General features: G+C 39.5%; 1 protein-coding gene across 2 annotated transcripts; it reads left to right on the top strand.

Annotated features, from left to right (window-relative positions):
- Positions 1-30: 30 nt before the first annotated feature.
- Positions 31-24422, top strand: TRMT1L (tRNA methyltransferase 1 like). 2 transcript variants are annotated; one of them, XM_032191898.1, is made up of 16 exons: positions 31-225; positions 2092-2247; positions 3253-3315; positions 5222-5335; positions 6466-6530; positions 7050-7179; positions 9046-9169; positions 11432-11511; positions 12344-12590; positions 14148-14360; positions 15764-15954; positions 17305-17383; positions 18175-18341; positions 19902-19961; positions 20375-20501; positions 20605-24422. In XM_032191898.1, the coding sequence occupies exons 1-16, from the start codon at positions 69-71 to the stop codon at positions 20984-20986; spliced, it is 2355 nt and encodes a 784-aa protein (XP_032047789.1). In that variant the 5' UTR covers positions 31-68; the 3' UTR covers positions 20987-24422. The 2 variants fall into 2 exon arrangements, with proteins under 2 accessions (XP_032047789.1, XP_032047788.1); XM_032191897.1 differs by having other exon boundaries at positions 3253-3363.
- Positions 24423-26046: the final 1624 nt, after the last annotated feature.

Genomic DNA, 26046 nt, shown 5'->3' with positions numbered 1-26046 from the left:
CTCCCTCCCTGCGAGGCGCGGGGCTCTCGGTCCGGCCCCTGCTCGCCTGCCGCACGCGCCCGGAGAAGATGGCAGCGGAGGAGGCTGCGGAGGCCGCGCTGGCTGAGCTGCCCCCCGAGCAGGAGCGAGCCGAGGAGGAGGAGGACGAGGAGGAAGAGGAGGAGGATGAGGACGAGGAGGACGAGGAGCGGAGCCCCGGAGGCGGCGGCGAGGCCGCGGCGCTCAGTAAGGGCCGCGCGGGGGCAGGGCGCGGGCAGCGGCTCCCGGCGGGCGCTGAGGGGGCGGCCGCCATGTGGCGCCGGGGCCGCGGCGTGAGGGGCGATCGCTGCGCAGCGCGGCCGCGGCCCGGTAACAAAGGGCGGTGCTGGGCCGTGCCGGCCGCTGGAGGTGCGAGAAGCGGGCGGCAGCTGCCCGGTCGCTGGCGGTGCGGGCTCTTCTCTTGCCGTAACGTTAGCAGCCGCCTCGCAGCGCCTGCGGCCGCGTGCAAGCCTGTGCCTTCCTACAGTGCTCTTACAAAAAGGTCTCGGTTTTATTCCTGCCGTTAATAAGCTACGTGGAAACCGTCGCCAGGCACCACGTAACTCTTTAATAGATGGGTAGGCAGGACATCAGAGTACGTCTCAGGTGAGTTTTCAACTTTAAAAATAGATCTGTGAGATATGCAGCGATGCTCTGAGTTGCAGGGCTGCTCTGTTTTTTTTTTTGTTGTGTTTTTTTTTTTTTTTAAGGTACTGGGAAGAATTTTGCTCCGCACTTTTAACATTTTTTTACACTATTTTTCTCTAATCTCTGTCTTCAGGCGTTCACTCCATTCCTCTTTTTATTGCTTTGCAATAGGCAAGATTTGGGTCAAACTGCAATGTTTAAAACCAAACAGACCAGACAAAACAAGGGAGCCTTAAGAACTGCTGTAAGACCTGTTCAGGCCTTATCCTGGTTCCAATAGTGGCCAGAAGTAGGTGACTGGGAGCAGAGCAGAGCAACCAGCCGACCACTAATGCATTCTCCAGACACACTTTCAAACACAAAACACCTCGTGGCTCATCAGTTTCTTGAGCCAAAGGTAGCGCTTTGGGATTTAAAAGCCTGTAGTGGATTTCTCTGCAGTATAATTCTTTCTTTGGCACTCACAGTCCTGCAGCAGCCAGTGGCAGGGAAGTCTGCAGCATAGCAGTAGGTTATACAGAAAACTTCTGCTCTGATTTTCCATCTGCTCTTTCTATTTGGTCCATCCCAGGTTCTGCTGGAGCACTGCTGATGTCTGTGCTCCCCCAGTGTCTCATGACTTTATGGATGTTAGGTACAGGCTGAAAAGTCATAGCCTGTTCTATTGTTTCTCCATGGCTAAGAACCTGTGCTGTTTCTTTCTGTTGTTTCTTGCCACCCTTTTTTGGAACTTTGCTGGTTCTGTGTCCCTTTTGAGCTTGGGGGATATGTGGCAGTACTGTTCAATATGCAAGCTTTCTGCCTTTTTTCCCATAACTTTCTTATGCTCGGTCTTGGAGAGGATTTATACCTGTTCTTTCAATCAAAATTGTTTTAAAACCCTAAGGTTGTAATCCTGATGATGCTCAGCTCAGAGCTCATCCATTCATTCCATTCGTATGTGAAATGAAGATTATTTTTCTCCCATGTCCACCAGTTCTCTCTGTTTCATCGCCCACTCAAACTCCTTTTTCTGGATTGTTCAACTAGTCATAAACAGTTCTAAACTTTTGCTTTTAAACTTTATTTATCACTACTATATGATTAAACATATTTGGACTTCCTGCTTGCCTGCCTTGTCTTGTGTTGCATTTTGCCAGAAAATAACATGCAAATATTATTTTATTAACTTCAAACATCTGATAATACAGATGGGTGTGAATGGTTTCTTCTGTGGATTCCAAGGATAAGCAGTAATCATTCTGATGTTCTCAGTAGTGATTATACAATTTCTCTCCTTCACGGTTGTTAGTCACATTTGCTGTTAGAAGCACCAAATAACTGGAAGCAAGTGAACTCAGTTGTATAATTCAAGCATATCAATGACAATTTTACTGTTGTTCTTTTTGTTGTTGTTGTTTATTTCATTTGCTTAATTTTCTTAAGATGGTGTGATCGACCTTGGAACGGTGCAAAGCAACAACCTGGGTGTGAAAGTTACTGAGTCAGAAGTGGAAACCAAAGAAAAAGGAACTGAGGAAGAAGAATCTGCAAGGGAGTCTGAAAGTAACATTTTGGATGTTTCATCTGATTATCCAAGAGGTGTGCTAACAAACTATAAGAATATTTCTGTTGTGTGCTTGTACAAAGGAGGAAAAAAATAAAAATAGTGGGAAAGAAAGGTAAAGGGAATGTGTGAAATTTCATTCGTAATACATCTGATAGGTATCAATGCTTTTTCCCATGCAGATGCATACTAAAATTTGTGGATGCCACTTAAGAATTTGTGTGCAATACAATACAGAAACTGGGAATTAGGAATTTAACCTTAGCTTTAAAACCAACTGCTATATCTTCATACATCAATCAATTGCTTTATTTGTTTCACATAAAAAAGTCTGAAAGACTAATCTTGTAAGAACATTGTGTGAAGGTTTAAAATCACTTCAGTATCGCTATAAACTGAGATGTTCTGTGTGCTATAACCTACAAAATTGATCAGGTAAACTAATTCTCTTGTTTTTAGCATATTCTATGCTATTTGCATAGATAAGTTGAAAAATAGGAAGGTAATTTTAAAGGTTCTCAAACACTCTCATAAGGGAAAAAAAAAAGAAGATAGAATTTAATGTATCCTGCCTGCACAGTGAATAATTGCTAGTTGCAACTGGTCTGTTTCTGACCAATACTAGTTTTGCCAGGTAGTTCATGGGATGATTTTATGATTTTATACCGCTTTGTGTGTGGTTTGCATTCTATAACAACGCCATGCAGTAAAATCAGAAGTAAATGGTATGTGATTTGCTCTCTTCTGCTTGTTTTTTCAAATGAAGATCATGCCAGTTTGAGAATTGTGATGTGTGTCAGCATGAAAACAAGTAGAAATATTTGTATCCTACTAAATAACCATTCTGAGGATAAATTTTGGAAGTTGTACCTTCTACTATAGTTCTGCTTGTAAGCTAAAGGATGCAGACAAGTGTTCCAATTGGTACAATAGGCCTTCCCTAGTAGATTTGAACTGATGGATTGAAAAACAGTAGTAAGCTAGAAGAAAAGAGTTCTTAATGAAGTATGTTTAACTTCTAAATATCTCTTGATTTTTAGAGAAACATATTTCCATTCAAAGACAACTTGCTGAACTAGAGAAACTAGCTGGCCTGAGTGAAGGTGAGTTTACCTTGGCAGTATCCCCGAACACAGATCTTCACGTTACAGGTATTTGCATTCTTCCTTAGTTTTTATTTTTAAAACATGACGTCACTTGAATTGATTCATTTGTGGTGCTGAAAGATTAAGAGTTTCATAATAAAAAAAAAAGTGTCATCTCCCTCCTCCTTGTTTATCAAATGTTATATTTCCTTCAGTAAATTTAAGGCTTTAACGATTCCTTTCCATCAACTTTCCTCTGTGTTGTAGCACTTCTGATGTTGGCAGTGTGCATGGAATAGCAAAATATTAATTCTAGCTGTACATCATCAGTTTAGTCTCAGTTATATTTTACATCAAGTGCCACATGAATAGGGAAGCTAATTTTTGTCTTTGCAGTGTTTGAATATCATTTTAAACAGGCATGTCTTCTGTTTTGGTTGTTTCCTTTTTTTCTCTTCATTCAGTGGTATATTGGAGAGTTGCTTAAGAGTGCTAAGTGTTTTTATTACAACTCTTAGTTTTTTTTCAGATCACAGGTACGTATTTAGTGCTAACAGTGGCAGCCCTTGCGACTGAAACTAGTTTTTATTCACAGAACAAGAAAAACATCAGAGTGTACACAGGTACTGCATCGTACAGCTGTTGCACCTTAACCGTCTTTTAGAATATCCACTGACAGAAATAATAGCCTACTTCCATGGCTGTTTAATTTTACTAACGCATATGCCAAGAGTAAAACTACAGAAGTTAGCTTGTTTCTTATTTAATGAGGAGTTGGGTCATAAATAGTTCTTGGGTCTGATATTTATATTTCTTAGCCATTACTGAATTGAATTAGATGCAGATCCACAGTAGTGATTAATAATAAATAAATAAATATTCCCTTGCCTGTTCTCAGTAGTCATTTATTTCTTCTGCTGAGAATGTGATATTCTTTTGCTGTTAATGCATTAATGGACTGACTTGTATCATCACCTCATGTATTTGAGACTCAGTAACGTGTGACAGTAGCAGAGTCTGATCAACATTAAAGAGCAATGATGATTTTTGTGAGCTGTAGGCCACCTTTGCTGGTTTCAGTGGCATGAGATTCTTCACAGACAAGGTAGTCCACTTGTAAAAAGGCCATATCAAAGGAATTTTACTGTCATGTGAGCCTAAGTAATTATTACACATTGCCCACATTGTGTGGCATGTTTCAGTATTCATCCTGTACTATTCAAACACAAGCCTGTCTGCTAAATTCTGCATGAGAGGTTGTTTGATTTTCAGCATTGTAAGACCCATCAGCAGATGTATGCACACTCTGATTCATAATTCTTATGTGTAAATGCACAGCATGTCTCCGAATAGCTAGTTTTTACTCAGGATAGTACTTCAGATGCTTGAATGCTTTTGTTGTCAGATAATGTCATCCTCACTCTTGTGTTTTTGATGTGTGATTTCCAAGAAGAAAGGTTGTTTTTAATATTGAGTACAGTATTTTTGCACCTTGAAAAGTTACCAGGCACTTGTTTTACCCAAAAGCACATTTGTAGGCTCAGGGGGGAAGGAAAGAGATTTTTACTCTTAACATCATCAGTTGGATTTTCTTGAAAGTCTCTATAGAGTTCTATAAAATTCTTTCATTCTGCAATGCTCTTAAGAAGTTAGATGGATCAAATGGGTCTAAAACAAAATGTCCAAAAAGTAAAACTAACAGTTGTAGAAGTTTATGATCTTGAAAGCAATAGTGGTTCTGGTCTGTATTCCATAAAGTAGAAAGCAGAGGCAATCCATATATGGTAACATTTTGCACACCTGAAATCGAACATACCTTGCAAAATTCATCTTCGATTCTTCCTTCTTTTTTCTTTTAACAGGCATCTCTTTTGAAATGCATGGTAACTGCAGCTTACATGTTTCTCGTACTTTGTGTTTTTAGATGAAAAGAAACCTTGTCCATTGTGTCCTGAGGAGAAATTCAGAGCTTGCTATGGTCATAAACTCCATCGTCACCTGCAGAATTTGCACTGGAAAATTTCTGTTGAATTTGAAGGTAAAGGAAGTCATATTTCAGTAGTAAATACGAGAAGGAGTAGTGGATGTGTAGGACATTATTCTGCATTTTGTCTTGTTAAGTTCCTGTTGACTTAAGCATGAATTTGATGCATCTTGTTATCAGCTCTCAACTAGAACCATACTTTGAGAAGATGAACTTTGCTTTGGGATGTAAAATGTAAATAGCTCTGTATTTTCTACATGACAAAATAGTCCCAATTGTGCATTTTCTCATTAAAAAAAAAAACAAACAAAAAAACAAACAACAGCAATTGCTTGGCATTTCATGATAATAAAACATATATATTTATTTTATGAAAATTACTTTAATAAAAGTTTTTTTTGTCGTATTGTTAATAATCAGAGCGATTTCCACCATTGCTACCACCACACCCTGCCAAAATTTTTGGCTTGTCATTACAAGCCAAGATTACATAGTTTCAGATAACTACTTAAAGTTAAATTTAATATCACTATTTAGTAGCTTTTTCTCCCATACAGCCAAACTCTCTGATCTGTTTATAAAATGCATTAAAATCCCTACTAGAAATTTAAGAAGGAAAAGAGTGAGCAGCATCTGTCTTTTTTTTTTTTTTCTTTTTAAAGAAATAGAGGTATGGGTTTGCAAGAAATAAAGTAACCAACCAGAATATAGACAACATTAAAGTTAAATTTTAAAATGATCCAACTGAGGTTCTTTTTTTTTGCATGCATCAGCATGTGTCTTCTCTTTGTTTTTCTTTATACCACGAGACAAGTTTTTACTTCACACAAGTCTGTTGGCCATGTAGCAACACTTGTAAGTGCTTGTATTGTATTTTTGAAAGTTATATACTCTACAGCCTGAATACTCACTGTAGCTCTGTAGGAAGCTAAGAGACTTATCAAAATGAATTGTCTTTGTATGATTTTTGAACACTTCAAAAATTCAGTGTATACTTAGCTGATAAATGTCTCTGTCCATTGGTTGAATGTATCTCTATCTGTCTTATTGTCTTTGGGAATCTTAGTTGAGACCATGCAATAAAAAAAAACGTAAAACACTCTAAATCAAAGAGTTTCTAGTATAGGACATAAGCAATTCTGTTTGCTTACTGTACTGTGTTGTGACATGCATTTGTTCTTTAGGGTACAGAATGTGCATCTGCCACTTACCTTGTCGTCTAGTAAAGCCAAACCTCGTTGGAGACCAGGTAAAATGCCGAATCAGGGAAATATTTGTTGCCCTACATCATGGGGGAAATGGGTGATTTGGAGGAAATTCTGCAACCTATTCTTAGTCTCAAAGGATGGTGTGCTATCCATTCTGGCAAACGTGCATCAGTTGAGAATATAAATGTGTAGCTTTCAAGTAGTTGAATGCAGTTGTCTGTCCCTCTTATTTTTGTGGGTAGCTGCCTATCATGTAAACAGCAGCTTTGTGCGGAAGAGGTGAAGGGATCGCAGTGCCCAGCAATGGGCGCATCTCAGTCCCTTTCCTGTGTGCTGAGTACATTGAGTATTGGCAGGCAGCTGAATGTTGTGGTGCTGCGACAGGACAGCTGTGCTGCCTCTGTGGGAATGATTGTTTCAGTCCCCATAACTATAGATGCAGGATATTTTGTGTGTTGTAGAGTTACGGATGGATGACTTCTTCATCTCCCCATATTTAGGGATAGTTTTACTTGGACCATATTTGTGTATTCTGAAACTGCGTATGTTTTATTTCACAGACGTTTTCAAAGATGGGAGCCCATTACCATTGCATTATCTGTTCGGCAACTATCGCTCGGAGAACTGACATGATAGGGCATATTAATCGTCACGTGAATAAAGGAGAAACTGAATCAAGGTTTATTACAGGTAGCTTCTCACTACTGTAAAATGTTCAATTCTTTTAGACCGTGTAGTACTTGGATTAGCTATGATACCCAAGTGAGAAGTGTAAGAAAAATTCCAGAAGAAAATTATTTAGGTTTACTAATGAGAAATCTGCCCTTAATCTTTCAGAACTTTTTTTTTCCTCAAAGATGTAGGAGTGTTGTGATTTTTTCTCTGCATTAACTAGTTACTCTATTCTTACTGATAAATAATATTCACTTCAAAAGCAGTTTAAAGTTGTAAATGCAGGCTTCTGCAAAATAATGGAGGACATGGTATCCATAACACAAAATCTGGCCAGAGAATTTCATGCTTTTCTTTGGCTGTGTTTGTATCAGTCTTCAGTAAATCTCTCTAGAATATGAAAATGCTTTGCTCTTCTTAACCAAACCGCATCAGCGTGAATTTACAAAATAAGATGACTTTCTTCCAGTACTGGAGAATCATGATAGAGATGTCAGTGATTCTTTGGTAAAATTATAATCCTTGTCTGACTCTCTGAAGAATTAGAATTCTGTTTCCAAACTTGGATAAACTAGATTGAAAGTATTTTGAATAAATAGAATATTGAGTGTTTAAAATTAATTTTATTTCCTTTATTTTTGTAAGTCTTCTGTTCTCTGCAGATACCAATTTAAAATTTTCATTATTGATTACCTGGTGTGTAAAAACTCAACAGCTTTTTTTGTAATGGCCCAGACTGTTTACTATTGCAAATTGGTCTGTTTTTTGTTTGTGTTTTTTTTTAACCCCTCTCTATCTCTGTATAGATGTGTGGATTTTACTTAGTTCTAGTAAAGATGGGACTGGAAGCTATTGAGAATCATACTTAGTTCTGTTATCTGTCTGCAGTTTAGGGAATAGTAGTTTAGCGTCTGGGAATCGGTTTTCATGTCTAAGAAGCAATAGTTGGACATATTTCCACAGCTTTAACTTTAAGTAGAGTTTGTGATGTGGAATACATTAATCTGTGCATCATTCCCTCCAGAGCAGTTAGTACAGAATGGCTGATTTGTCCTTTTTACGTAAAATGCTTGTGGTTATTTTCCCTCATGGAGAGAGGTGAAAGCTACAGATGACACGTTTAATACTTAGGAGGTACTTGAGCAGAAGTTGAAGGCTGTAAATGTGGAGCAGGTGGTAGAGCAGTTCAGATAATGTACTTAAAAGCACGGAGGGATAGGCGGCCGTGCACAGAAAGGTATCTGGTTGAAAGCTAACAAATTTTGCCTGTTTGTTTCTGGGTAAATTTTGCTACTCTCAGACTGGGCGTAAATTTCTCAGGGGAATGACAATGTGCATTTACAGCTGCCAAACCCAGAAAGCTTATTTTGCCACAAACTATTTTATACAAAGTTTAAGTGCTGAAACTGTCCCTATGCTTGTGCTATCTGTACACATTTCATGAAGCTGCTCGGTAACTTACAGAGATTGAATCAAGGAGTTCAATGGTATAAATTCAGCACTTTGTTAATAGGGTTTTAATTACTTTGCAACATACTACATTTGAATGTGCAGAACAAATGTAGTAAGCCTTAGGCTCAGGGGCTTCCCTTCTAAAATCGGAGTGGATACATGTGAGAGCCCAACTGAGAAACAGATCTGGTCTTATTAGAAGGAAACTGTGGTAGAGCTTGAGCCTAGTCAGCCACTCTTAAGACTAGAAGATAAATTGTTGCTTCTTTTTTTGCCCCATGTATGAGTTAACTGATCCATGTGTGCCAGCTGGATTACTGCAAAGTTTAGTCCTTTTGCTACCTGGGAGCACGTTTTCAATTTCATGTATCAAATGTGTTATCATTAATTTCAATTCTCACTTTCCTTTCCACACAATTACTTTCTTTTTAGCTCCTGCTCCCAAGTCATCTTACCAAGTGCTGAAGGAGTCAGACACAGATGTGCAGGTTCTTCCCAACTACTCCACACCGCAAAAAACAGATTCCTATTTTAACCCCAAAATGAAACTCAACAGGTGAGAGAACAGGGAGTGGGAAGATACACAAAAGGAATGGTGACTTTGTAGTGAAGAATATTCATACATTTTGAAAAACAAACCCTGTGAACTCTGTTCAGAGGGAAGGAGAAATAGCTTTTTCAGTAACAAGATGGTTCTTGGGATAAGATTCCATTTAGACATGTTCCATTTTATTTGTCTGCCAGGATAACTTTTGTTAATTTTGGAAAGTTCTCCATCAGAAAACTCTTCTTGACAAATAACATGTGAAACCAAAAACACTGCGTGGGAAATACTGCTGTCTCTGAAGCAATTAAGCATGTTTACATAAGTAGTTTATGCAAAAAAACAGGATTTTAAAAGAAGAGCACACTTGAAAACACATTTCCTTGTACACACTTCATATGTTTTTGTGTCTCTGTTATAAATCGCTCAGTCCCAAAATAGGATTATAATCAAAGTTTACAATTTATTAAAAGAATAGAGGTAAGCAAACAGCGCTGGGTGCGTCGGGAGTCTCCACTCCACCTAGACACACACCAGTTACATGAAGTAGCTGATTTTTATGCTCCTAGGCTAATACATATTCATTACTACTTCTGAAAAAAAACGGGTTATTATAATTAGCTTCCGGGATCCAATCCCTCCTACTGGAGCATGCGCATCAGTCTCTGGTGGTCCCCTGGGGGTCTCTGGGGGTCTTTCATGCTGAAGGCTCATAGTCTTCCTCTCAGGTTTTTTTTCTTGTCCTTCCCTTTTGTACTCCTTGGCAGCATGTCAAAAGTTTACACAGCGTCTCCTGCAAGTTTTATCTTCTAGCCGTCCTTCAGCTTCTTTCTTTCTTCTCCTTAATCTCCTGGCCAGATATCAGGGGCTTGCATAGTGTCCCATTCAGAAGCTATAACAGTTACTAGTTGTTAGCAGTTGTTCTGAAACCCCCAGACATCAGAGACTTCAAAGAAAGAACATACAAATACAAATAGCTCTCTATTGACACTTCACGTGTTGTTAAAACATTCCTCACAGGCCATTCACAGGGACACTCCAGTCACATCTATAGCAGTGCTAAATGAACCACAAAGAAGGCAAAAAGGTTGTAACTGTTAGGAATGAGTTTGGAATAACAAAAGCAAATAGGCTCATGGATTTTAGGAATATTTCTGAAGATTTGATAATTTGACTATAACGAGGGGGAGACTGGGACACTGGGAGGAAAGGGAAGAAACCACATCTGTGGAAGAATTAAATTGCCAGTGCAGGACCCAGAGACAGACAGAACTGCTCTCTATTGACATGAATTGTTAAAATATTCCTTTGCAAGGTACAAGAACTGTATACATTAACCATTCTGTTTTTCTTAGACTTGTGGTTATACAAGGGTATGTAAAACAGAAGGTCACATTCATCATACCATGCGGCCCTAGCACTGTTCCATACTGACACAAATCAGATGAACATATATCACATCTCCATGAGATACAGTGGTTGGTGACTGCTCTCTCTCCTTTAACTGAACAGCAGCATACCTATAATTTACAGCTTTCATGTTGCAAGCATTGTTTATATCTGCTTTCCTCTCTGGGGTGCCAAATTCTCAAAAGTTCTTTCTTGTATTTGCATTAAAAAAGATAAAGGAAGGACAGGGTTGGTTTTTTTGTTTTTGTTTTTTTTTGTTTTTTTAAGGAGACTCATGAATATTTCTATACCACAACTAAAATGTGCAAGCATTAACACCAAAGCATAGCAGTAGGCTTCAGCCTGTGCAGACCCGTCATGTTTTCAGTGCTGTAAATATTTCAGCTTCCAGGTTTAAAGTTAGCTCAGATACATCTGTCAAAACTTGCCTCTGAAGAATGCCATTGCAACTAAGTTTGTGATTATGCCTATGTGAACAATGCCTGTTCCTTGAAACAGTGGAATTTTTTGTTTTGCACTCGTTTCTGATTTCCTTTCAAACCCAGAGCTGTTAATAGGGTAACATCTGATTGTGCTGGGAATGGAAGAGAAACACTACTTACTTATAAATGCTTACCACTTTTCCTAGTGCTAGAGTAACTGTAAGATGATTCAGGATCCTACTTTATGAATATTCTGATGTGTTGAGTCACTAAATTAAGTATGAAACACTGTCATATCAATTGAAAAGGTTAAAAGTAAACAATTATTTTATTTAAAAAGTGATCTAGCTTAGAAGTTCTAGGAGGATGTTCAAGGGGAACAAATAACCAAGAGGAAGAAAAAAATATTTTCTTATCTTACTGTGGCTTTTTTTTCCCCTAGGCAATTGATATTCTGTGCACTAGCTGTTTTAGCTGAAGAGCGTAAACCAATAGAATGTTTGGATGCATTTGGTGCCACTGGTAAAGTCAATTTCTTTAGCTATTATCCAATACTATGAGACTGCAGAAATCTGTAGTAACTGATACTGTTGTGTTCCTCAGACTGTGTTTGACTATGCAGTTTTCCTCCTTAGGCTTCTAATCATTGGCTTCCATACAAAAAACACAGCCTTCAAGAGTCCTTCAAAAATTTCGTAAATAATAAATCAAAGTTGAGTAATCTGCTTAAAAATGAGTTGCCTTAAAATGTCCTTGAAATACCACCTTACTAAATGTGTGACCAGGGTCCCAAACCTTACGTGACTTTGTAAAATCAACCTCTGGTTAAAAAATGGAAACGAATCCAAGCATTTTCTACATATTCATCTGTAATTGATTTCAAAAAAAAAAAGTCTAAAGAAATCTGACCTCTGCTGCCTTATTATCAGTCTGCTATTGTAAAGCCAGGGTAATTGTTGAGAACAGCAGTAACTGCTTAGCATTTTTCATAAAAGTTCTTGGTAATGAATTTATCACTGTTCTGAGCCAGGCCAGAATTGCAGCCTGTACTGCACTTCTTTGTAGTTACAGAGTTTACTATGAAAGTCAGCAATAAAGTTTGGAGATGGCCTAAGCGTCTTCAAGAAGGTGACAAATTGACTACTGCACTTAAAACTTACTCTTGTTACTATTACAGCACTATGTGCGGATGAAGAAGGTCACCAACACAGTTTTTTATGGAACACACCAAAACTTGCACCACACTTCCATATTATAAGCATTTTAAAGGATGGATTTTTTTCTCACTGATTTCAGTGAACCGGAAAAGAACTCACTGTTTTGTCGCGGAGTTACAATTCTTATCTTTCCCTAGGTATAATGGGATTACAATGGGCAAAGCATCTCAGAAGTTCCGTGAAAGTTACAATTAATGATTGTAATGAAAATTCTGTGACAATGATTCAGGAAAACTGCCATTTAAACAAAATGAAGGTGAAACTGAACACTAAGGAAGAAAACAATGACGAAGCTTTGGGAGGTGGAGAACAAAATACTGACACCATTGAGGTGACAAAAATGGATGCCAATGTTATAATGCATATGAGATCATTTGATTTTATGTAAGTGTTAAAAGTTTATCTTAATAAGCTTTCTGTTTTGCTAATAACACCCCATATCCCACCCCAGGCCCCACTGTATGATAGGGAAGTTGGAATGAAAGAAGTAACCAACAGTCAGCTGATAATTCAAAAGTAATTGTATTGTCTTGGGACAGGTGTGGAAATGGAACATTAAATGTTTTAGAGATTACCGGGAAAATATTGTCAAAGCCTTCAACATCCAAAATGAATATAAATATGCATGAAAATTTTAAGCCAAAGTATTTTTCATAAAACTTCATTGCCTGTTTGATAAAGAGAAATGTTAAATTTGTCCTTGAGGTTTTTAATTAGTTAAAAAATGTTTCATTTGCATGATGTTGTATAGGACTGCATGTTTGTTGCATCACTTGTTTTAGTCCATTCTGCAGTGTGTACATCTTCAATTGAAGTCTACTTCCTTCAAGTTGGACTTACAGATGGATAAATTCAAAACCCATACAGACATCAGAATAAATTATTGGATTTCTTTTGGTATTGATTAACATCCAGTTTGTAGCTAATAAAGCAGCATTGTCGTGGTTTAACCCGGCCGGCAGTTAAACACCACACAGCCGTTTGCTCACCCTCCCCCCTCCCTCTCTGGGACGGGGGAGAGAAATGGAAAGTGAAGCCCATGAGTTGAGATAAAGACAGTTTGATAAGACAGGAAAATAATAATAATAATAATAATAATGATAATAATAATAATAATACAATGATGATAATAGTACTACTACTACTAATGTGTACAAACAAGTGATGCACAATGCAATTGCTCACCACCCGCTGACCGATGCCCAGCCTAACCCCGAGCAGTCCAGCCCCCCACCCCCGGCTAGCCACCCCTATATATTGTTTAGCATGACGTCAGATGGTATGGAATACCCCTTTGGCTAGTTTGGGTCCTGGGTCTGTCCCCTCCCAGCTCTTGCTGCACCCCCAGCCTGCCCGTTGGCAGGACAGAGCAAGAAGCTGAGATGTCCTTGGCTTAGTATAAGCACTGCTCTGCAGCAATTAAAACATCGGGGTGTTATCAGCACTCTTCTCATCCTAAGCCAAAACATAGCATTCTACCAGCTACTAGGAAGAAAATTAACTCTGTTCTAACTGAAACCAGGACAAGCATGCATTCAGAGTGAAAATCACGCAATTCAGTACATAAACTGGAATGCATATGCTTGAAAAGCAAACTTGTTTTTAGAAGTTTCCTTTTCTTTTAAGGACAAGGATAAGCATCAGGCCAATGTTCTTGTAACATGAACTAGTCAGGGGGACCAAATGCCAAAAAAAAACCACCAACTTTCAGTTTTTGTGGTGATGTGTATTTTCCAGTACAGTTCTGCCTTGGTTCTTGCAGCTTGACATTTAATCCTCTGGTATTCCAGACTAATTCATGAGAGATGTGCTGTCAGTTTTAATCCTGCTTTCTCACCTTGTTTTAAACCGGAACATAGATCCTTAAAGTTTTTATTATTTTTACAAAGGTTAGACTGTTGAGCATCTGTAGATGCAGAGCGAGACTTGTTTTCATTTCAGACATTTGGACCCATTCGGAACTTCTGTGAATTACCTGGATTCTGCCTTTAGAAATGTGAGAAATCTTGGAATCGTGTCCCTGACATCCACAGACATCAGTTCTCTGTATGCAAAGGCTCAGCACGTTGCCCTGCGTCATTATGGATGTAACATTGTCCGAACAGAGTACTACAGGGAGCTGGCGGCCAGAATAGTAATTGCTGCTGTGGCAAGGTTCTGTTAAAACAAATCGGCTCAAATTCTGGGAGAAAATTGTTTTTGATACAAAACTTCAGAGTGCTGCTGTAGGTTGTGCATGTTGAGTTTCCAGAATTCTTTAATCCTAAAAAAGCAGACTTTTCAATATGAAAGTTAGATTTCATATATTATGTGTGCTGCTATGGGACAATGTAAATCTTAAACTAAAAGACCAGGGAAGGTGAAAATGCATAAATGGGGTAGGTGGTTGGGATGGTGGCAGATTGTTGTTGTTGTTATTCTGTTTTTTTGTTTGTTCGATTTGTTTTTGACTTTTTGGGGGAGGGGTGGGAAGATGGTAATCTAAAAAGTAATAGCCAGACTTGCACATCTGCAAGTTCTTTTGTTCTTTTTTCAACTTTGTGGTCATTTCAGTGCTGCATAGGACTTTGCAAATGTTAATTAAATTACTTGAGTGGTTTCTAGCTAAGCATTACAGTTATACTTGCCTTAATGAAAACGGGAGTTAACGGAAACTGGTGTTCACTTCAGGTCCTCGTGCTTGAGATTAAAATGATGCATCTAATTATTAACTTGTGAAATAAGTCTTCTGCATACAGACATCCTTACAAACTTCAGTCTGATAAATAAATGAAGATAGTAAAACTAGTTCTTAATTGAGGAAGAAAAGATAAAAGCAAGAGCATTGGACAACTGCTTGGGAAGTTGAGGAGAAAATAAAGTGTGCAGAGGTCATAAGCATGCTAGAGCTAAAATACCCACCTGAATTCTTTTAGATTTTTCTTCTTTATATCTTTGCGTGTGTTAGGTTGTCCCTTGGGGAATATTTTTAGACACATATTCTGTATCTAATTAAATGTGACCTTCCTATGAAACTATGTGATGAACTGAGATTTTGGCAAGGGGGATGAACTTCTTGGCTGTTGAAGTGAAGTTGTAACTGTGCTCTGGGTTACATGCTCCAACTTCCCTAAAAGTTTCTTCTTCCTTCTCAGTGCTTACCTACCCAGGAACTACTCACTTACCTTCCCACAGCCTTTATTCAGTTAACAGTTGATGATTTAACATCATGTGCATCCCTCTAAAACTCTACTTTCTCAGATTTTCATTTAGCTTGTTAATATTTTTGTTGCAACGCCCCGTCATTAAGCAGGTATTTATATAGAAAGATGATGCAGAGGACAGACTGCTGTTTCTAAGTGTGATAAAAAGTTAACCATGACTTCCATAGCCTTACAGGGAGTAGAGAACACTGCACATTTAAGAAATAACTCTCCATATCACTTTCTGAGATCTTCAGTATCACTTTCTAGAAAGTGGATGAGGTCAAGAATCTTTGAACAGGTTTAGGTGTCTGTGGAAACGTTAGTCTGCTGAATTCAGTACAATGTGTGTTTGTGTTTGTTCTTCCTTCGCAGAGCTGCAGCTCGCTGTAACAAAGGCATTGAAGTTTTACTTGCGGTAGCTCTAGAGCACTTTGTTCTAGTAGTGGTCAGAGTTTTAAGGGGACCATCTCCAGCGGATGATTCAGCAAAGAAAGTAAGATACCTAATCCACTGCCAGTGGTGTGAAGAGAGAATCTTTCAGAAAGAGGGTAATATGGTAGAAGGTAAATAGATCTTCCACTGATATTCTAGAAGGTCTGATTCCTGTATGTTTGGGTGTTTTTTGTTTTTTTTTTCTTGTTTAGGCCTTGTTTATATTTACATGCTTTTGGTAAAGTGGTATTCTGTAGTATTTCTTTTTAATATAATGAGTATTGCATGAAGTGGAAAAACTATTTCCAATGCAAAATAACTGTTTTATGGTACCACGTTAGATCCTTTGTGTGCATGGATTTTGCCATAAATGTACTGGATTTGTTTGTAGACGGGATGTTCTCCAGCTAGCTTTAGCTGCTGAAGGGTGCTATTAGGCACCTATTAGGGCCCTTGGATCTGTCCTTTCAGTGAACGGCATGAAGAGTGGGACACCTGTGGCTACTGTGCTGTTCCTCCATACAGGGGCAGTTTGATGAATTTAGGTGTCAGATTGCTTTTCTACAATATCACATTCCCCTCAGGTGAGGGTCTGTTCTGCTTGACCTTGGGCAGTATCAGTAAACGCCTGATAGAGATAATCCCTGTGGGTGTGGTAGGCAAGGTACGCAGCATTCCTGTGATTTATCTAATGCTTGGTAATAAATCAAGGCAGCCTCCAGGTTAAAAGCCAGCTGTTCGTGTGCAGTCTCTATACACAAGTTAGAGGTAGGAGTCAAAAATGAAGCTAAGGAGTAGCTCCTAGCCAGATGGTAGTTTGAATAAATAGAAAAGGAAAAACCTTGGCTTCAACGTTGCAGGTTCTTGGATACCAACTACTCAGCTGATGGTGTCTGAACAAAGTCAGGTGCAACAGTGTGCGATGTTCTTATTAAAAAGATTTGGTCCTGCTTTAAGAACAGAAATGAGTAACTGATAAGAACAGTGTTATGGTAGAGATCTTAATTAGTAAATGAATTGTTTACTTAATGCCTTACCTGCAAGCAGGCTGATTTATGGCTTAGAAACCTTGTAGGTGGCTGTATTTTGTATGTGTAACTGACAGATGGTTGCATTTTTTTGTTGTTGTTGATATTATCCTTGACAGCTGCTTATATAATCATGGGAAAGAAAGCTAGTAATTTCCACATTATTTGAAATGTGCCAAAACATATAGCACGCTAGGTGGCTTCGTGGTGTTTTTTTTCCTTTAGTGTCATTTCAACAGTAATCAGAGATCAAGCCATGAAGCACTAAATTTTCACAAGTACTGCAGCACTGCTTCTCTGAATTGAGAGTTTTGTTGCACTTCTGCACTTGTTTACCCTTTCAAATACATCCATTTAAATAAACTAGTACTTCATATCTGTATCATCTCTCTTCAGCAAAGTGAGCATTGCTGGTTATTTCAAAACAGCTTAAATTCTGTTTTTCTGTTGTAGAAAACCCTTATCAGCAGCTGCCTTGTGATTGTCACGGCAGTATGCCTGGGAAGACAGCAGTAGTTCTTGGTCCCCTCTGGTAAGTACAGAACACAGAGGAATCGGGGAGTAATTGAGGCTGGGAGGACATCTGGAGGTCACATTCAGTCACATAATAGAAATGCAAGTCTGTTGGATATTTTAGCATTACTAAAGAAAGTGTAGCCATCAGGAGTCATTCAAGAAAGAGGTAATGGATAGTAGTTCCTGAATTTAGTATAGGTTGTTCAATTGTTGGTTATGTTCATAGAGTTCAAACGGGTTAATATGTAACAAAATGACATTAAATTTCACATTTACTATGATTGTTTTAATACATCCTGCACAGGAGAACCTGGCTCTGCGTTCTTCTAGTTGCCAAATGTCAAGCAGCTCTATTACTTGGTACTTGCAGAGAATGTATGTAGTAAGTCCTTACACGTGCTGACAGTAGCAAATAATACACTACTTGATAATTAATACTTACTCTTATTTCTCACAAGAGAAAATTTTAAATCCTTCACTAAGTTTTTTAATGGTTTCAAAGCAAATTAAAAATAGTTGACACTTGACAGTACCTTCCTTCCAGACAAAAAACAGGGTTAGATGTCTTTCTCAACTTAGTTGGGCAAGTCAGTGGTAGAAATAAAATTCCTGAGATGGTTTTTAATGTGAGATCAATGCTATTGTCCTTGGAAACAAAGCAATGCTGTATTGCTGCAGCAAGAACACAGTCAGGTGCAGTGCATTGGTGTAATATCACTGCTAAACAATTTGGGTGAGAGATTTTTTTAAGAAAACTTTTGCTTTCATTAATAGGTCTAAACTTCTCGCTTGTCTTGTGTTTCTTAGGTCAGGAGCCCTTTTTAATACTGGATTCCTCAGAAGAATGCTGTTTGAGGCGGTCCAGTATGGCTTAGATGAAACTCAGCCGCTTTTGAAGACGTTAGTTTGTGAAGCTGAGTGTACAACTTTAAAGAATTTTTCTACCCATGGTCCTTACGATGAGAACAAACAAGGTAAGAAAACCAGCAGTCATTTTGAAAGAAGTCTGACTTGGTGGTGATTTTAGAGAATGCTCTCTGATAACTTAATGCTAACAGCAGTGTGAGCATTAGTTATGTACACGTTAGGTCAAGAAAATATTTGTTGCTTTGAATCCAGTGCAGGACTTATCTGTGCTGTAAAAAGACCATGGTCTGTCAGAGCCAGAGTGCTGGATTTAAACATCTTCAGTCAGTACAGCAGATTGTGAAACAAGTGAATATTACGCAGGCAGACTGACCACTGTGAAATCCAGCACATTCCCCAGGAGCTGGAAACAGCATGTGTCTCTTCTCTGGTGTACTCTGCTGCAGACCTGGGAGCCCGTGCCATTAGGAAGAGAACTCAGCTGTCCTGCTCTGCATTCTCTGCAGGAATTGCAAATCATTGCACAAAAAGAAATAGTCTTCCATAGGGGAATGCTGTTTTACCATAAAATTAAATTGCTTTGACTATCCCAATGCTGATTGCTCAATCAGATAATGACAGGATAAGGGGGAATGGTTTTGAAATAAAAGAGGGGAGATTTAGGTTAGAGGTTAGGAGGAAATTCTTCCACTCAGAGGGCGGTGACGCACTGGAACAGGTTGCTGTGGTGGTTTTACCTTGCTAGGCTGCAGAACTCCACCACAACTGCTATCTCACTCCCCCTTCTCAGAAGAGGGAGGGAAGAAGAAAAGGAAAGAAACAACTCACAGGTTGAGTTAAGGATAATTTAATTAAAGGAAAAATAATTATTAAGGGAAAATTATTATTAATTAAATAATTTAACTAAAGGGAAAAACCAAAAACAAGCGAAGGCTATGTGGAAGCACAGAGGAAAGAAATTACTCTATTTCCCACCAATTAGCGATTCTTGAACATGTCCTTGAAGCAGGGCCTCAACGCACGTAGCCATTGTTCGGGAGGACAGATGTTTTCACAACGAGAGCCCATCTCTCCCCTCTTCTTGTTTCCACCTTTTATTGCTGAGTGTGACATCATATGGTATGGAGTATCCCTTTGGTTGGTTTAGGTCAGCTGCCCTGGTGATGTTCCTTCCTCACCTCTTGCCCACCCCCAGCCTGCTGGCTCTGGGTGGGATTAGAGAGTCCTGATGCTGTGCCAGCACTGCTCAGCAGCAGACACAACACTGGTGTGATACCACTGCTGTTCTAGCTACAAGTGCAGAGCACAGCACTGTATGGGCTGCTGTTAACTCCATCATAGCCATACCCTTTGCCCAGAGAAGCTGTGGATGCCCCATCCCTGGAGGTGTTCAGGACCAGGCTGGATAGGGCTTTGGGCAAGCTGGTCTGGTGGGAGGTGTTCCTGCCTATGGCAGGGGGGTTAGAACTTTGAGGTCCATTCCAACCCAAACCATTCTACGATTCTATGATCCCCTCTAAACTCAGTTACTGAGCTGGTAGGTAAGTTACTCGTGTGCTTGCTTCTTTAGGCTGCAATGTGGTGGACATGCTTTCTGTTTACGTAAGGTATTTTGCCATCATACTGTTTTACAATAGACTTAACTTTGATCTTTAATTGTATTCCAGAAGAGTGTGGCGTATATATTAAAACACCAGATACTTCAGCAGAATCCTGCGTGTTACATGGTAAGTGGATCATTTGGTGCAACTCCAGCAGCTTCAAATTAAAGTGCAGTTTAAGTGATGGCTAAACCAACCTAGTGTTCACATACAATTTTTCTATATTCAATGATACTTAAGCAAAAGTTATTTTCCCACTGAATACTGATTTTACTTTTTCCAGAATTGTATTTTCTGGTACAAGCAAAATGCTAAATACTGAATTATGCATACCTGGCCTCACTTGCTATTACTGAAAATGGTGTGTAATTAAATTCTGGCTAGATTTTAACTCTGCAAAATGTTATCTCGTATAAGCATGCATAAATGTGTGCAGTTGCTGTGTGGCTTTTTTGTACTTACTGTGTTTGGCTTCACTGGCATTTTTTATGGACTTTGCTGAATATTCAACAATTTCACTGGCATTTTCTGTGGTCCAGGAAAAAGAAAAAATAATGAAGTGGTGCGAAATGCAGCCAAGCGACAAAAATCTGACAACAGTGCTGAGCACCCTGCATTCTACTACAATATCCACAGACACAGTATTAAAGGAATGAACATGCCAAAGTAAGGCTTTAAGTTCCACTCTTACATTACTGTGAGAACTAATATGTAACTTGTATTGAATCAGCCTTACTGGTGCTAACTCCTTTTTAAATGGCTTTTTCAGGTTAAATAAGTTCTTAAACTATCTCTCTGAAGCTGGATACAGAGTCAGTAGGACCCATTTTGATCCTATGGGAGTTCGCACAAATGCGCCTTTGGCGCAATTTAAGACTATTCTTGCGAAGTACAGCACTCCCACATACACCGGGGGGCAGGCAGAAGGCCCTCTCCATCTCACTGAAGATGTCCACATGGGAGACCAGGTTCCAGCTGCTGCAGATACTAAATCTGAAGACGCTGAATTTCTGGAAGATAATAAATCTGGAGATGCTGAATTTCTGGAAGATAATAAATCTGGAGACGCTGAATTTCTGGAAGATAATAAATCTGGAGACACTGCCACCATGTTCACAAACGACTGCCCTATTCACTGTGCAGCTGATTAATGCAAATCGTCTTGGTCAGGACTTGGCAACTACACCCTGTTTGAGTACGCCCATACTTCTTACAGAAAGAACTGCATTTTGACAGTTTGAAGCACCTGCTATTTTCATTTGAGAAGACAGTTTAGAATTATGTAGCAGAATTTAGCACTGAACACAGTGTGTGTGGTCAAGGTACTCTTACTGTGGGAAAGCCTCTAGACAGCTCTTTCATGCTCACATCCACTTCTACACCAAGGCATTGTGGTTACCCCCAAGTCTTTGGACAGCCTTATTCAAACTGCTAGAACAGAATCCAGAAGAGCAGATGGGGCTGAAAGTCTTAAGTGTTTCTGAACATAAGCTTGGTATGAAACAGACTACCATTCCTAAACCCTGACCTGTTAAAAATTAGAGTGAGGTCACGTTAAAATGGTAAAATAGTACAGAATGAAATGTGATGTGAACTGAAGCAAGCAAGAAATTGCTAACTCAGTGCCCTTCTAGCTCCACATTGCTCGTGTAATTCGGCCTTCAGTTCCAACTTTGTAGTTCTACCTACAGGCAAGATCCTAACACAAGTGAGAACAGAAAGGAATGGTTACAAAACTGTTACATAAACTTCAGTTCTTAACCAAACTTCAGTGATTTGTGTTTAGTCACACTAGGTAATTGTCAGAGATTAAATTTGAAATTTGGTTGTATACCATGAGAAGGAACAGTGACCAGACACAAGTCAAAATTCTGGAAAAATATGTTCATAATACAATCTTTGCTGTTAAAAGATCTCTTCAGTGAATGAGCAAAGATGCAGTGTGTTGGTAGTCATTTCTGATTTCCTTAAATATATGGCAGCATTCCAGCCAAATAAGCTTGACTTTGTCCTTTTTTCCCCCCCCAAAAAAACACTTTTTTTTTCAGATACCTGCGTATGTTTCACTTGACTATCACATTTGAAGTAGTAATTCCAGTTTTTCACAGGATTAGTGTGCAGCCTAGCACAGTGCCAGGTTCTCTGAAGAGATGGTGGTAAGGGATTATTCTTATTTTCCCATCTTGGAAGCTTTCATTAAGAGCATTAATTGTCTCTCATTGACAACTGAGTGCTGAATAAGAGTATTATGACAGATACAATCCTGATAGCGCAAAACTTAATAAGCTCCTCTCAGTCCAGAATTGTTACTGCCTGTTATAACCATCTTAAATTCATGACTGCTTCTCTAAGAGTTATTTTCATTTATTGCCTTCAAAAATGTAGTGCTTTTCGAAGGATAACTTGAGATCAGCTTGGAAAGAGTCTGAAGTAAAAGAATAGTTTCAGTGTTCCCCAATTGTTCTGAACTAAGTATATTTTTTAAGTGGAGAGGATGGTTATAAGGTTTCATTTGCAGGTGATGCACTGCTCCCTTTAGTATTAGCGTGAGATGTAATCAGTCACAAGATCACTTAACAGGAGCAGAGGAGCGTGCTCTAATTACAGTGAAGTAGGCTAACAAGAAAATGTAACTCATGCCTTTGCAGGGAGTTGTTTTTGATTATTTTTTGGCTTCTCTTAAGTAACAAGGTATTGCACATCTGTCCTCTTCAAAGCACTTATTCCTATATTCTTAGATGGACATCAGTAGTGACAGAGAAAGCAAACTTCCAGCTCATCTATGCAATTCAGGCTTTTTCTTCTTGCCAAATGGGTAGAAGCATCCATAACCTGGCCCCTAGAGTGCCACCTGTTCCAGGAGCCTAGCAGCAAGGAGTTTGTGACTCAGGCCTGGTGGCCTTCCCTTTCTGTTCACTGTTCATGGTGCTAGACCTGCCACGTTGCTTATTGATCAGCTAGGATCGCTCTGACAATAATCACTAGTGTTTACTCAGGGTTGTTGGCTGGGGGCTTCCTGTTGTTTCTTGTCTCCACTAGAAGGCATGGCCAACTCGGTGTCCTCCTGCTGCAGGGAATTGGCTCTGGGGAAGCTCCCCAGCCTGCTCAGCTGCACCTGAAACCACCACCAGCAATGCTGGAGGGTCAGGGGCTCTGCTCCCCCCAGCAGGACCCAGAGCTGTTCTGGTGAGCCTGGGCTATCCACGGTGCCAGAGAAGCCTGTGCAGAGCCTAAGTGAAGAGCTGGTGGCAGGCTCGCTGCTGCCCTTCATGTTCTTATAGCCACCAGGTGTTATGTCAGGAGCACTGTGCCAGCTGCCTGCACCACCAGCACACCACAAATCCTTGTCAAGGGCTTGAGGTAAGCTCAGGAGTGATTTGACTGTTGAAACCTTTAAGGTACTGAAGTCAGTATTAGGTCTTACCTACCAAACACACACCAAAGGATGATGGAAAACAAAGTTCCTATAGGATGCGGTTAGTTACAGTAGCACTTGGAATACCTTTTAGATGGACACATGCCTCAGCTACCCCCTGAGGGCAACTGCACAGGTGTGACACAGCTCCTGCTGCCTTTCCTGGCATGCTGGGGGTGGTGCAGGCACACAGTATGAAGGACAGAAGCAAGACCTGGGTTGCAGAGCTGTGGAGGAAGTGGGGCACTGGCCCTTGGTACGAACCTCCCTCAGGGTAATACGAACCTGAGCAAACTTCCACTCTCAAGCATGTCTGACACACAGAGCCAGTGGCAGATACAGCTGGCACACCTCGCACTTGGCTGTGAGGCTTGACAGGGCTGCAGCAGAAACTATATCCAATAATCTTTGCCTCTCAACTGGTAATGGACTCTACCAAAAAAAAGAGAGCATTACTTTCCCCATTCTCTAACCCCTGAAAAAGCAAGGTCTTCAACATCATTTCATTTGATGACTCTTCAACATTCCTCTAATCCTTCAAGTTCAAGGGAAACCAGTGGTCTGCAAAAATAAATACATGTGTAGGGAACTAAAATTCAGCTGTTTGTAATGAGCTTTAGAAAGCTCAGTATCATTAAAGTCCCATCATTCACAACATGCTGTATTAATCTTCAGTATTCTAGAAGAGTAAAGGTGATTCCTCAGTTACCTTTGTGTTGCATCACACATTCAGGGCTGCTACTGTATTATCTCAAGCATAGGCTTTTTTGCTGAAAATGTTCTCAGAAACTGGTTTGATGTTCATCCAAACTATGAAGAAATACATGTTTGAAATGCAACAGAATAGCTGCATGCAAGCTCTCCAGCATTCTCTGGGTCTTTCCAGTTCAGCTGAGATTGAGGACAATTTTAATGGAGATAAATCTCTTCTGAGGCAGCTTTGAAAATAGGTGTCAGCACAGCAAGCAGCCTGAGTACAGCCTGAAAGGGACCTCCCTCTTCCCCTGCCAGAGAGCAGTTAAGCTCAGGCCATCCCAGTATACCATACCTTTAGTATATACAAGAATTTTGTCTTCAACTTTTTAACCAGAAAAATGCAATCTGAGTTGTTTTATAGTTCTGTGTAATAAGTAGAGTTATTACAATTATATATATAACAACATCAATATGAAGACAAGAACAGATTTTTTTTTTTTTTTTTTTTTAAGATAACGTACCTCAACCTACGTGATTTGTTAGAGCTATCCTATAGGTACTATTTCTGTGGTGTTTTCTGTTGAACCTACTCAGTCTACAACTAAACACAGCCAAAGTTGTTGCATTAAGTACTGTGGAAATCCTTGCGCTTCTCAGGATGACAGACGTCTGCAACAGGTTGTGGCAAAGTGATGGAAGAGCTGTTAGCCTTTACTTGCCACGCACACGTGTTCCACATCACCTCTATTTCTCATTCATGGTGTGCGATGTGCACGGGAGTTCAGCTGGTTTCAGTGGACTGTAACAGTGCTGAAGGCCAAACTCAAATCGCATTCTGCTAGCCAGGATCAATATGCATGGAGGTCAGCTACATCTATTCAACCTTCCCTCTGGAAAATCCCATGTACAGTAGCACTAACCCCTCACACAACCAAAAATTAGTTAAACATTTTGTTTTTAAGAGGAAGCAGCATTGGAATTTCCATTAGTTCATTTATAACTTTTGTTTTTATTGTTAATTTATGAGAATTTCAGCGTGATTGTAATTGGATACTAGTGCTTACCCGTACCTAACACGCATCATGTACTTAAAGTAACATGGCTTAAAAAGATGGAATAGTAAAGTCATTTTGAAAATAAAATAGTTTATAGCACTAATGAGTCACAGTGCAATCAATGGTTTAATCAAACAACTACATTATATATAATATTTAAAGAACATAAATATTCAGTAAATTCACTACAACATGAACATGAAAAATAAAAGCTTCACATTCCCCTATACTTTAAGAACTGGGGACAAAGTGACAGACGGTTCCTAAACAGACTGCTCAGCTTCACGAACACCTCTCTTGCTTAAGGGACTGGACATTACCTTAGCTATCACAATGGGCAGGTATGCTGCAACTAAACTAGACATTTCCCCGTAAATTTTAAAGCATTTATAATCACAACACCCCCAGCCCCCTTGGATTATATTCCATGGACATGCACTAATAGTCTATACAATGCAACACTTCACCAGAAAGGAATGAGTAAAGTATTTAATTAAAAACTAACCCCCTGTGATCTGGGGCCTGAAAACTTCAGTTTCATTGTCAAGAAGAAACAGGTATTTCCAGAGAAAATAATTATTCAAAGAAGCCTGTGTAGTTTTCACATGGGGATAAAGCTGAACTATGACAGCAGTCAGAACAGACACGTATTTACAAGTGCTAAGCTTGAAAGACAGAAGGAATGGAAGGGTAGTTCCTTCCTGAGAGTCCCCGAGCAGTTGGATACTTACATACCACATTCCAAGAGCTCAGTCTAACTACACACAAGACAGAAGAGCAATACCACATGGGTGCAGGTATATTGCTTCTCACCTATTACAGCAACTCTTTTGCCTCTAGCTTCAGATGCAAGCACATGAAGGCTTCATCAGCAGGTCTTACAGCAATGGGAATCTCGCGGTAACACATTTCCCCTCAGACAGGATGCTAATAGGTACAGCAGCCCCCATGAAGTGACAGCAAGGTCCAGTGCCAGGGAAGAGGAGCTTAACATGCACATGAACAGCAGCTACTGGACTTCACACAACAGTCTACTGCCAAGTTT

This window comes from Aythya fuligula, chromosome 8, assembly GCF_009819795.1.
Source record: "Aythya fuligula isolate bAytFul2 chromosome 8, bAytFul2.pri, whole genome shotgun sequence".
Classification (NCBI taxonomy): Eukaryota; Metazoa; Chordata; class Aves; order Anseriformes; family Anatidae; genus Aythya; species Aythya fuligula.
The sequence above is the reverse complement of the archived record's forward strand: the minus strand, read 5'-3'. Positions and strand labels throughout refer to the sequence as shown.

What these genes read in the sequence shown, in the direction of transcription:
- TRMT1L (XM_032191897.1), top strand. Translation starts at nt 69, where the DNA reads ATGGCAGCGGAGGAGGCTGCGGAGGCCGCGCTGGCTGAGCTGCCCCCC. An exon ending in CACAGATCTTCACGTTACAG is followed by an intron (nt 3,364 to 5,221) that starts GTATTTGCATTC and finishes TTGTGTTTTTAG; the next exon opens with ATGAAAAGAAACCTTGTCCA. An exon ending in TTACGATGAGAACAAACAAG is followed by an intron (nt 18,342 to 19,901) that starts GTAAGAAAACCA and finishes ATTGTATTCCAG; the next exon opens with AAGAGTGTGGCGTATATATT.